This window comes from Penicillium hordei, assembly GCF_028827395.1.
Source record: "Penicillium hordei strain IBT 12815 chromosome Unknown utg000005l_segment0_segment0, whole genome shotgun sequence".
NCBI classification, from domain to species: Eukaryota; Fungi; Ascomycota; class Eurotiomycetes; order Eurotiales; family Aspergillaceae; genus Penicillium; species Penicillium hordei.
The window spans coordinates 1851442-1864131 of record NW_026623146.1 but is presented as its reverse complement, the minus strand read 5'-3'; the positions used below and the strand labels follow the sequence as shown (position 1 = coordinate 1864131).

At 48.2% G+C, this 12690-nt stretch overlaps 4 protein-coding genes across 4 annotated transcripts; 3 read left to right on the top strand and 1 right to left on the bottom strand.

The window, feature by feature from the left end:
• Positions 1–344: 344 nt before the first annotated feature.
• On the top strand, positions 345–1157 carry N7537_009653 (putative exosome complex subunit Rrp46; the record flags this gene model as incomplete). Its single annotated transcript, XM_056900707.1, has 2 exons — positions 345–680; positions 744–1157. 2 exons carry the CDS (start codon positions 345–347, stop codon positions 1155–1157), a joined length of 750 nt encoding a protein of 249 aa, XP_056749375.1.
• Positions 1158–2180: 1023 nt separating this feature from the next.
• N7537_009652 (putative NAD+ kinase Utr1) lies at positions 2181–4112 on the top strand (the record flags this gene model as incomplete). Its single annotated transcript, XM_056900706.1, has 1 exon — positions 2181–4112. The coding sequence occupies one exon, from the start codon at positions 2181–2183 to the stop codon at positions 4110–4112; it is 1932 nt and encodes a 643-aa protein (XP_056749374.1).
• Positions 4113–7284: 3172 nt separating this feature from the next.
• Positions 7285–7935, top strand: N7537_009651 (uncharacterized protein; the record flags this gene model as incomplete). The annotated part of the gene is made up of 2 exons (XM_056900705.1): positions 7285–7545; positions 7603–7935. The coding sequence occupies 2 exons, from the start codon at positions 7285–7287 to the stop codon at positions 7933–7935; spliced, it is 594 nt and encodes a 197-aa protein (XP_056749373.1).
• A 460-nt stretch (positions 7936–8395) lies between these two features.
• On the bottom strand, positions 8396–12305 carry N7537_009650 (CDC50/LEM3 family protein; the record flags this gene model as incomplete). The annotated part of the gene is made up of 10 exons (XM_056900704.1): positions 8396–8682; positions 8733–9444; positions 9499–9595; positions 9655–9691; positions 10063–10203; positions 10340–10918; positions 10978–11140; positions 11409–11879; positions 11934–12185; positions 12237–12305. Coding segments are annotated over 10 exons (2808 nt in total), but the record flags the coding sequence as incomplete, so codon positions are not given.
• Between the last annotated feature and the right edge of the window lie 385 nt (positions 12306–12690).

Below are 12690 nucleotides of genomic sequence, written 5' to 3'. Positions count from 1 at the left end.
GTATGTGCCATGTCCAAAATCAGGTCAGAAGAAGATTGATCACTCCATCACTCCTTACCTATTATGCACATAGTACATAGGTAAATGACTAGTAACGAGAAATATATTCCATGTAGAGGTAAAGGAAAGGAAGGAGGAAGCAACAAATGACAATTTGTAGTTGATACCACAGAAGTATATGATGGATCGGTGACAAAGAAAGTACCTAGTACAAGCCCACCTAAGGCGGCCAATCAAGGAGCGGCCCGCACCATGAAAAATCACTGCGACAACTTTGGAACTCTACTTTTTGCTCAAACACACCTTTAAGAAGCTTCCAATCTTCTATTTTCTCTATCGTCAATATGGTCGGCCCTATAGCATCCCTCTCACAATTAAATCGTGCCGACGGTTCAGCATCATACAAATGCCCAGCTACCGGTTACAACATTCTGGGCGCAGTCAACGCGCCCATTGAGCTCCCAGCACGCCGTGACGCATTGAAACCCGAAGAAGCCACTGTGGAAGTCTTTGTCAAACCTGGTACGACAACTGCCGGCGTCGGTGAAAGATATGTCGAAGGAATCCTGCGGTCTGTGCTAGGGAAAATCGTCCTCGGGCGGGAGAAGGGCTTCCCCCGTCGCGGCGTGGTCCTCACCTTAGCTATTGTTGGCGGAGAGAGCGTGGCACGCGGTGACTCTGTGAGTATTTCAAAGCTTCGCTTCGCCCTACACTGTGTCGAACTGTCAGACTGATCTATCTAGTACCTCACTATCCTCCCGGCTCTCCTACATGCTGCCTTGCTCGCTATGATATCTGCCTCCGTCCCTCTATCGATGACCTTCTCCGCAACCCTCCTCGGTGTAACCAAGTCTGGTGATATTGTCCGGGACCCCTCCCCGACTGCCGCCAAGGCTGCTGTGTCCCTCCATGTTTTTGCCGTCTCCTCGAAAAATCACCTTTTGCTCAACGAAAGTGAGGGTCGGTTTGAATTTGACACCTGGGAACTTGTCCGTGAGCGCGCGCTCTCTATTTGTCAGGGTGTGACAACCCCTGGCGATGATGGTGACGTTGCCATGGGCGAAGGGACGGCCAGCGCCAGCTTGAACGGTTTCATCCGGGAGACCGTGGAGGACCAGGTCTACAGCGACTACGCCTACAAGCTGGACTCTATCTGAGACGGACTGCGCCCACGGCAAATTTGCGGAGAGTTAGTGAGACGCGATAAAATAAGACAGGTCGATCGGCCAGGCCCTTGTCTGGTGCACAAGACTTCCTTGAAGCACTCGTTATATCTCCTCCCCCTCCCCCCTCCCCCTCGACTAGAGATACGACTGTGCCACAAAACAATTGATCAAGTACGACACCCGGTTAAGGTACCATCACCTGACTGCCGCTGCATGTACAACACGCTTCATCCAGCTGCCACAAGCGACATCCTTGCTGCATATGAGGCTTGTTTTCGGGTTCCCACCCTGTTGGACTCCGGACAGCCCCCGTCGGCTTTTGGTATTGAGCAGTTTGAGTTGCCCAATCTTGTCAAGAATTGGAACTACAGACTCCTAACAGACGCAGCCAGAATGATGGGTCCATGGCCCAGTTCGAGTCAGGATTGGAAGGAATACATGTTTAACCGACATTCTGACAAAGACAGCAAGTAGCATGGAGAATGGAGAATGGGATACCAAAAACAAATACTACTTATCCATGGGTTACCTATAAGCTTTTGAATCATTCTGTAATCTTTGATATGATAGTGTAAACGTCATTTATCTGAGCGCACTGCGCGAGTGTACGCATTTGGTAATTGCTAGGCTAGTCAAACTCACCAATGATAGAATTTTCTGGGGAATCTCGCCAATGTCAGAAACAATGATAAACAGGTAAACCAATCTAAATAGTCTCCTACTTTAGTGTGATTCTCGAGGTCCGTGGTCATCCTAAAAGGGATTTCCTTTATTTTTCCGCTGTATCCCTGCCCTTGTCAATCTTTACCCTGCTTAATTCGCATCCTTGTCGATAGATCAAAAAAGAAAAAAGCAAATTCCCCCAAAGCTAAAAGATCGCGGAAGACGCTAGAATCAACATCAACTGGGTCCACGACACAGCTGCGATCTGAAGACTTCGGATCCGCAAACCCCGTTACATCCGAGCTCTTTTTCCCTGATTACTCCCCCCATCTTATTTACCCGCCTAAGCCGATGGCGTCCAGCCGTGATAATCTACGGTCTGACACACTCTCGAGTCTTTCTGGGAAACCCCCATCTCATCCATCTCATCCATCTCACCTATCTCACCCCTCTCATCCCTCTCACCCTTCTCACCCCTCGCGATCCTCGACCAAAGCCTCACTCCCAGCTACGGTGCTTCTCCGCGATGCTCTCATAACAACCCAGGATCGCCCACATCTCCCTCAAGGAACCAACAGCGTGCTTTCTACACAAATATCCGAATCGACTCAAGAGGAGGACGCAGGCTTATCGCTGCCTTCCTCGATATCACGGTCGTTCCGCCGGAAGTCGATTAATCGGCGATCGAAGAAAGCGCTGTCAACCGACTGTATACCGCGACAGACAATTTTGAAAGCCCTGGCCTCCCGGGCTTCGATCCTCGGAAATAACACCAATATGTCGGCGAGTTCCTTGTCGAGTATGCTCGCGAATAAACCCACCCAGGCTTCCCCGCCTTCCGACAGCCGACAACGGCGGGGGAGCAATGATTCCTCCCACAACCTCTCCGCCGCACTATCAAATCTTCAATTGAGCGGATATCTCGATCGATCACCTACCACGGCACGTCTAATACTACAATCGCCATGTTATTTCCACCAACGCTTCGATGACGCTGTCAACATAAAAAAGGTGTTGGAGGAAATTGCCGACGACGAGTGGCTGTCCCATTCACGACTAGTTCAGACGGCAACTGGAGTCCGTGAAGTATCGAAGCAACTACAGCGCCGACCTATCAAACGGGCGGTGCGAAATGTCATGATTGTCACTAAGGCGCGTGATAACAGCCTGGTGCACTTGACTCGGGAAGTTGCCGAGTGGCTACTTTCGACCTCAAGATATGGAAATGAATTAGGAGTCAATGTCTACGTAGATGCGAAGCTGCGAAATTCGAAGCGATTTGATGCTCCGGGCCTATTGCAGAAAGACCCAATGTTTGCGCAGATGTTACATTTTTGGACACCGGATCTTTGCTGGACATCACCGGATAAATTCGACTTGGTGCTGACGCTTGGCGGTGATGGTACCGTTCTCTTCACATCTTGGCTCTTTCAGCGTGTGGTTCCGCCTGTGCTCTGCTTTTCATTGGGCAGTCTGGGCTTCCTTACAAATTTCGAGTTTTCCGACTACAAATCTCAGCTTAATGCCGTTATGGGCGAGGTGGGCATGCGCGTTAATTTACGCATGCGATTCACATGTACCGTATATCGGAAAGACCGGAGCAAGGGAGCAGAGGTGGGCGCTGTCGAGGAGGGCGAGCAATTCGAAGTATTGAATGAGCTCGTCATCGACCGTGGCCCATCCCCCTATGTGTCAAACCTAGAGCTCTACGCCGACGACGAGCTACTCACTGTTGTCCAAGCCGACGGCTGTATCTTCTCCACGCCGACTGGCTCCACGGCATACTCTCTATCTGCTGGCGGTTCTCTGATGCACCCATCCATCCCGGGCATCCTCCTCACGCCAATATGCCCACACACCCTCTCCTTCCGCCCAATGGTCCTCTCAGACTCCCATCTCCTCCGTATTGCAGTCCCCAAATCCTCTCGATCCACCGCTTACTGCTCCTTCGACGGTAAAGGCCGCGTCGAACTCCGCCAGGGCGACTACGTCACTGTCGAAGCTAGCCAGTACCCATTCCCAACAGTTGTTTCCAACAACAACGAATGGTTCACAAGCGTCCAGCGTGCTCTACGGTGGAACACCCGCGGCGCGGTCCAGAAGAGCTGGGATGGTGGCGATGCCGACGCGGATTTGAGCAGTGATCCCAATGAAGATGAACAGTGGGACATCGATATGGACACCGCGCTTGCTGGTACAGATAGCGGCATCGGCCCCAGTGAAGATGGGGACGCTCTGTCGCCCAATCCCATGCGTCGACAAATGAGCCTGCTCAATATGTGATGTTCTTGTGCATGTTAGCGATTTTCGATTTCCTTTGGTGCTCTATACCTTTTTTTAACGTCTAGGTCTCGGTTTTTTCTTTTGTTTTCATTTCTCAGCCCCAGCGTGATGAGGTTCGCTCGGTGTTTGATTTGCATTGTAACTATGTTGTTTCCGGCATATCCCGGACAGGGAAGTATCCGCATCACTGTTCGTCTTTGATATTATGTCGATAGATTATGACGTATTGCCTCTACGGCTTGAATAGAAAGCCTTCGGCGGGTTGACTATGATTTTGTCTGACTTGATGCTGTCATGTTTAGACCTACGTGCTGTGATTTGATCTAGAATGATGGTGATTTCCCAAATTCTGCTCGTAAGTATTTCTACTTTTCGTTGGACCGTGGGTAGCGTCAGAAGGCTATTGACCGTCATTTCCCTCAAGCCCGATATGCACACATCTTACATACAGCTCCATTGTTCACAACAATTCAGGCAGCCTGTAATAAAGCTGGTCCCAGGGAGTAGGTTCCCTCGGTCCGCATCATCGGAAGTATAGTGCGGGTTTGTCGGGGATGAGATTTGTTTCTTGTAGGAGACCGGTGTAATGAGATAAGTTGGTAGTCGAACGGTAATTATCGGGTATCGTCTTTTTGATTACAGCCACAACTCGCGCTGGGCCAGCGAGCTTATGGTAGGCGCTACAAAGCATGGTTTGGTCTAGGTGAGGCGTAGTCAGTCGCCTGCTAGGAGTAAAAAGGCCTTTAGCTAGAACGTGGGGGCAAAGTAACCTTGGAGAAAAGGACAGCAAGATTGTACAATTAAGGGCCCACTAGTACTAACAGTGGGCAAGTCCACTACTCCGTACTTTAGTTGTTTACTGACTAGGTCACAAACCTCGGACTAGGGAGTTAGCACTTGAAACAACCCATTGGTCTTTATGCCAAGTGGTGTACTTTAGTATTCTCTACACCAAAAGGCCTATTGATAGCCTCTGTGTTGTCTCTCGAGTCTTTACTCTGTAGTATCATCTGTCTCTGGTCAAATCAAAGTCATTTGTTTCATGTTGAACCCGTATAGTGGCATATTAACGGGTTCCAGTTCATAAAAAGTTCCGGGAGACTCGTAAATTGGCTTATGTAATTTATTACTTTTGAGTCTCCCTCATGTCCCGGGAGCTGAGGGAGACTCAAAAGTAATAAATTACATAAGCCAATTTACGAGCCCTGGAGCCCTGGAGTCTCCCCGAACTTTTTACGAGTCTCCCCGAACTGGAACCCGTTTATTATTTTCGAGTCTCTCTCAGCTCTGGGACTTGAGGGAGACTCCAAAATAATACATTATATAAGCCAATTTACGAGTCTCCCCGAACTGACACCCGCATATTAAATGGGCTAAGACCCTTTGGCCCCCAACTTTGGCCCCCAACTTTGGCCCCCCCAACTTAAGCCATCAACGAGGTCTTTACTATAGCTGTACGGAGTAAACATAGTATCAATAGGGAGTAGCACAGTGTATGGAGTCAGTGTATGGAGTAGCCCTGGAGCTTTGCCATTCACTCCTGAGCTATGGTACTTATCAATCAAGATTCACCATTCCCTTTTTACTGCTATAAAAACCGCGAGAGATCCACTACCGTTATCGGTAGGTAACCTCAATTGTAGATAGTAAATCGGACGTTAGAGCTTGCACTTTTACCTGGTGTATTATGGCCCGCCTATTCTATACCTCCCTCCCCACCGACCTAGAGACCGCTAGTCCTATACATTCATGCCATAATTGTATCTAGCGGGCTGGTAGTAACATAAATTCGGTCCGTAATTAATTCCATCGGGGTGCAAGCCGGGCGGAAATTCCACAGCGCAATACGCCCCCAACCGTTGGCGGATCGGAGATGGAGCTCCTGAGTATTGACCGACGGAGACACTTATCATAACTGGTAACTTGTTCGCATGGTTTTACGAGCTGCTGAAAATCCTAGAGTTATGATGACAGCTAGGGCAAATGGGTATATTTACACCTGGAAATTAGTGCTAGAGATCGGTATCCAAATGGTCAAGTTGTGGAGGTAGAGGGTCTGTGGCTGTAGACGTGCGCTCTTTGTGTTGCTCACCACTTCAAAGCTCCAGCTTGATTATCCTGTTGCTACAGCTGCAATTTCCCATCATCTTTAACGACTTAGCTCTCGTAAAGAGGCTAATAGCACCTAAAGTCCTGTCCCTACAGAGATGCCAGCCAGGGTATCGCAGCCAAACATACTGATTAAGGTAGCTTCGGCGGAAGAATCCTTCCGTGTGTTTTGGTTCCTATCCCTGCCTGCGGATGGACATTTTCTACTAGGTTGAACGGACTAACCTAAATGCTGCTCTACGTTTTCCGCCACCACTTAAACCACACTATTACCCCAATAATGGCATTTTCCATCATGCTTATCCATTAAAATTTTGACGCAAGTGTTGAAATCATTGTTGATGCGTAACCTGGGTCTGCTTTATACCTACCTCTGGTCATGAACGTTCCAAAGAAAAAGTTACCTTTCTTTCCTTGCATGTCATGTCTGGTCACACGGCATTCATACACTGACACAAAAATGAATGACTGAAGAAAGTAAGTACACACAGGGGTGCAGGTATGCTGGCTGTCAGAACTTAAAGCATGCAGACGACAAAAGAATCATGCCTCTATACAAAAGCCGCGTTAATACCGTGAGCATGCTCAAGTAGTTATACCGTGTATACCATAGTGATCCTAATGCCAAGAAGCTCCATAAAATCCGGCACACTATATACGGAAGAGCAAACAAAAAGAGAACGTGGTGAAAGAACAATATCGTCGGGACTAGCTTTTCCGAAGGCGCCCAAGTTTTTAATTGCCGAGAACCCCAGTTGGTAGAATGGTTCACTTGAGAATTACGCGATTGGGAAATGAGCGTCGCGAGGCATACAGTCCTACACAGCCCTCTCTATTCTGCCTCAGTGGAACCAGAGATAATCATCCCCTCTTGCAAGGGAAGGAACTTAGCCGATGATCGTATGCCCGGTCTGTTGTCTGGTTTCATCTGGTTCTCCAATCGGACGTTGTCCGTGAAGTAGTACCATATAAGTACTCAATTGACCCGTATCAATTATGATCATTATCAACAAAGATATTGAAGAAAATCAACCCAGAAAACCAACCGTTCAACCTCCCCAAAATGAAGCAATCCACTATCCTTGCCCTGATTCCGTTCCTGGCCGGGGCCAATTCCCTGACTACTCCCCAGAAGCCTGCCCACTTCGACCTTATGGCCGTCAGCGATGGGCCTGTCCAGTATCGCGCACTGGCCGTCTCCTCCACTTTCTTCTGGCTGGGTAAAGGCGACGGATACACAGACTCATACTGTCCTCCCAACGTCGAGAAGGCCGGCCGTTGCCCTCCTGGCAGGGACACTGTCCTCAAAGATGCCAATACTTTGGTAACATACTCCCTCCTTCCTTAGCTCCATCGAATACATCCCTAACACCAGTAATAGGACACCATTGTACCAGACCAGGTTATCTATGTCGACTCGAATTATGCCGTCAGATACAGCGGCCCGAAGTCCGTCAACATTGATTCTGGCGGTAAGACAGGCGGATTCAAGTACGTTCCTGGCAGTCGATATGGCCAGTGGGCCTACCAGGGTGACGGCTTTGATGATTTCCTCGCCTGTCCCTACAACAATGGCATTTACCAGGTCTTCATCAACAGCCCCGACGCAACACCCCCTCGCGGCCAGAAGTTGGACGTCTGTGTGCCTTTCACGGCTGGTGCTTTGGAGTACGATCTGCCTGCTAATGTTACGGCTGCTGCTTGGGAATACTAAATGTGTACAATCTGAGTCTGATGATGGTCTGTGTGCGTCTACCAGATCCAGGCTTCGACTTGAATAGTCTGCATTCTTATGCATGAAGTCTTCATCTAGATGGATGGAATCAGAGGGAAGGCGTGTCAGAATATGATATATTGGGTCTACTCACTCGTTTATTATCAGGCTCAAACTAGGAATTTTAGTTTAGACTTCTCAATGAAACCATCGTTCGATCGGCTGTTGGTCTTTATTTTTCCCTTGGAAACGGTCTTATACATTTCGAAATTAACTTACTACCTAAACAGCTTGATATTCTTACAAGGGCTGCGGTAATTGCTTTACGAGTATGTTTAATTTCTAGACCAAGATGTATATCATGTTTTGAGCTATACATAGAAGGAATAATATAGGGATCTAATTTTCCTTGTGAGGTACCTAGGGTGTTACAGTAGGCTAGTGTCTGATAAACTAACCAGTTTGTCCAGCAGCAAGTGCAATGGTCGATCAGGTTGAAGGCGTCCAGGAAAGATAGGTCGAGTCGCCCAATTTTCTGACAAATGATTAACATCTGGGAGGATATCCCATCGGGAGTACCATACCTGGGTCGAATTGAGTGTGCAATAGTAAATGCAACCCCCAAAAGCACACAAATCCCACCAACAACCACATAAGCAATTCCGAAAAAGGGGTTCTTGCCTCCCAACACAGTCCTAGTGGATATCAGAATTGCCTTAGTCCCATGGTACTCCGTGACCGGAAACCCTAAACAATACTTAATGAGCGCCATACCGAATTATGAAGGGGAAGCATACTGTCCTGGATATCCAACCTGTAAAACCCCGTGGGCATTGCGTCACGATCGTTTCTTCTAGAAAGCTTGCTGAATGAGGGTAAACCGGCCGGTCTCATCCAAACGAGGAAATCTTCATCTTCATGAAGATTAGGCATGTTGTCGTACGTGTAGTTGAGGCCGTAATGTGCCCAGTTCGGTGGGGGGACAGCCTCCCATGGCTTGTACTGCGTCATTTTGATCAATTCCCGGTCACTTGGCCACGCAATTCCCGTCTTTGTCATGTTGTAGAAAGGTGTCCCCTCCTCTTGTAGATTCTGAGGTTTACCAATAGTGTCGTTGAATTTGGAGTTGGCAATTAATCCACAGGGATAGTAGGGCTTTTTGGTCGCAGGATCAACCGCGCAGGGTTCACATGTGCCGTTAGCCAAAGTGGTATTAGAGAGGGCTTTGCCCTTCAATTGGTCCAGGTCAAGCGACTGGACATATCTGCGATGGTTCTGATGGAAGTTTGTAAGCCGATAATATAGATATACCGGCGGTCCGAGTGTTTCTGGGATATCAAAGAACAAAGAACATGTGGTAGTATTCGTCGCGGGGTCGTGTTTTCGCTGCCAGCGGGCATCTTGCCTAGTCTTTAACTTGAATGTCGTCTGTACGTTATCGGGGATGGCTACTGATGAGTCCAGCGGCGCCTTCCAGCAATCCGAATAGTCAATCACGATCTCTCGAACCTTTCAAATGTACAGCATTAGAGAGGTCTACCATCCAAGGGAGATCATATTCACCAAAGAATTCGCCCAAATGAGAACCCCACCAATTGGGACCAATAAAAATCCGATGACCAGAAAAATGGGGAGAATGTTTTTAGGGGTAAGAATTGGCCTGTGGGAGCGTCAATAAATACTTATGTATTCGGAGAAGCAGTAGGATCAAAAACTGACTGCCAGGCTTTCAGTCGCTGCTGCCGAAAAGCGGTATCTATAGGAAAGTAGATGGCGTTAAAAGGACGATTTAGGACAGTGGACTTAAGGTGCGTACCGGCTGGTCTTTCAAACTTGGCGTTACCATCCGCTTTTCTTGGACGAATTTGCCCATCCGCGGGATTGGAGGTAGTTAACTCAGTCTGAGCCATTTTGAAAGCTGGTTAGGGAAGGATAATTGGATTGGAGAGTCGAGAATGGCGGAAATAAAAAGTGAAAATAAAGGCCAAGGAGTACACGGCTCAGCCATATTGACGGCTGATTCATATGATACTGATCGGCATGGAGAACACTGGCATGGGGGCTGACCAGGTTGGAGGTGATGGGGAACCAATCGTCGGTACCACTACTCTCTTTACTCGAAAACACTAGCAACCCACATATTTGGCACATAAAAGCGACCTTGGTACGGGTTCAATTCTTGATATCTCGAAGTAATAAAATCCACTGCGAAAGTCAGCTTGATGAGCTTCGCCGCAGGGCTGTGCCCAGCGACGATCTCCACCAAGGCTGGACTGTGGAGCCGTTCGCATACAACCGACTCTGTGAGGCCGCTGTGAGGCCGCTGGGAGGCCCTCCCGGGTAATATGAACAGCGTGGTGTATATCAAACACTCAAAGAGCGTCGGAAAATTGATTTCACTGACATGCTAACAACAAAGAACACAGGAAATACATGCCAAACACACCAACAGCCACCCACTGGACCCATTCCCCGCCACCACCAGCAAATAAAAACATGAAGACAGTGACGCCAATAAAGAAGATCGTCACGAAAACACGTGAGAATTGCACAAAGAAGCGTTTAGTCTCTCGGCTGCCTCGTTCCATGGTCCAAACACTAGTGGACATGAATGAGAAAAGGATGCTGTTATAAACGGAAAAGATCAATACTAGCGGCGTAACGCCCCAGGGGTAAAAGGATATTTGCAAAAAGCCAAGTCCCATCAGGCTGTTGAGCATTGAGGCCTGAGTGAGACACCAGATGGAGAGGAAAATGACTGATAGGGTTAGCGTCAGAGCCGGCACATTCAGGCAACCGGATTTGTAGTGCAGCTCGTAGTCGGGATCATCGTTGACTTCGAAGTGCGAGGCGCGGGTGAGATGTCGTGCAATGGGCGAAGGTAGCTCATCGAGATATTCGAGGCTAGAGCGGTCCTGGTTCTGACCGAATGAAAGGTAGCTCCTTCTAGTTTGTTGTGTGTCTTCCTTTTGTTTCTCGGGTTCTGGGAATAGCGATGATCCTTAGTTGTGCGGCTTTACTGCGAGGATGCTAGAAACTTACCCGGATAAAGCAGCTCAATGACCGTTACTAGAGGTATAGCAAGGAGAGCAACGGACATGACCTGACCAAAAGTCCACTTTGTGTCCTCCTTACTCGGGACTATAGTGGTGGTATTGAATAAACGCTCCACGCCCCAAATGAAACTAATCATGAGCCACCACACCTAGATTTGAGTTTATATTATGACCAACACAAGAATTTGGGGAGAAATTTACCTCAAAGAACATGGAGTTCCAGGTATCGACAGATACTCGGGCAGTAAGAAAGAGTGCTAATAGAGGCCGGTAAAACAAGTACCTCTTCAAATTTCGAGGGGAGCGCTGAACATCACACCAGCCGTAAACCACGCGAAGCGGTATACGAAGCGAATGACTGATTCTTCTTCGAATGTTGTGATCAAGAAATTTCGAGAAGCTCTTATGTAATTTGACAACCCGACACATAAATCCGACACATAACAAAACGAGCGATATCGACGTAGCGATAATAGCATGTTCACTGTAGGAATAGTAATTCAACCCTTCCCAATAATAGGAGTGCGCATGTGGGTCAAGTCTTAACATCGGTTTCAGATAACAGATTGCGTAGTCCTTAGGTGTGGGAATACCGGTGTACTCATCCGTTATCTGCCATCTATAATTGGCCGCGGGGAGAAAAGCGAAGAAGAGGAGCACCACGAGTACAAACATGCAAACGAGTCGCCAGGTTCGTTCAGCCGGTCGATTGTGTAGATAATTCCGGAGAAGGGTTAGACACGAGAGATGGGTCAGACTGGAAAACCATGCCAGGTAGACTACTACCAGCCATTGGTAGCAGGAGATTCCACATTTGAGCTGCGCTACACCGCTGACCATGATGGATACTCCCGTGAATATCTGGATGTCACTCATGGCGAGGACGCACTGTTGCGTTTCTTTTAATATTGATCAAAGGAGCTCAATAAGGTCGTAACATACCTTGACCAGCGAGCCTTCGAAACGGGCATGGATCCTGAATCCACTACTATCTGTACCAAAGATCTTAGTCAATAGTCCCCGTGGACCCCGAAGCACTAGTTCATCAATGGGATTTGGTCGTGGCTGTACGGCTAACAGGGGATTGATATGCCCGTCGCGAAAGGGGTCGAGACACGCTTGATAAGAAAGCAAGTAGTAAAACACGATAGTGAGTACCACCATGCCCGCAGTCACAACGTACCCGATTAAAACCTGTAAAGATGAGCCATCCGTCTCTTAAGTGACCTTACTTGTGACACTCACTCCGATCCCCGTGATATCGTCGTCTTGATCGATAGTGGTCGGGTGCACCGAGCAATTGTAATTGCACATGTCGAGAACAGATATTTTGCGCCTTCCACAGCAATTAGACCTATAGTCGGCTTTTGGCCCGACTCATATAATCATTGGTTGCTTGTGAGTGCCATCTATGTGCCAATTATTCTATCTTGCTCAGTGGTTAAATGAGATATTCACTTTTTTCGTTTAAAACGCGTTGTACAGGCTTGTACCAGGATAGGGGATGGGAAAAAAAAAACAAGACCACAACCCCGGTGCGCCATCCGATCCGATCGGCAGGGAGCTGTGGGGGGCCAAGACCAAGACGAGGAGGCTCTCTAGAGACCTGTGTTGTTGCGCTCCTATAGAATGATTGTCCACTGGGTTACGAAAATAAATAGGGTTTATTGCCACGTCCATTTCGTCAGCTGCACGCTTA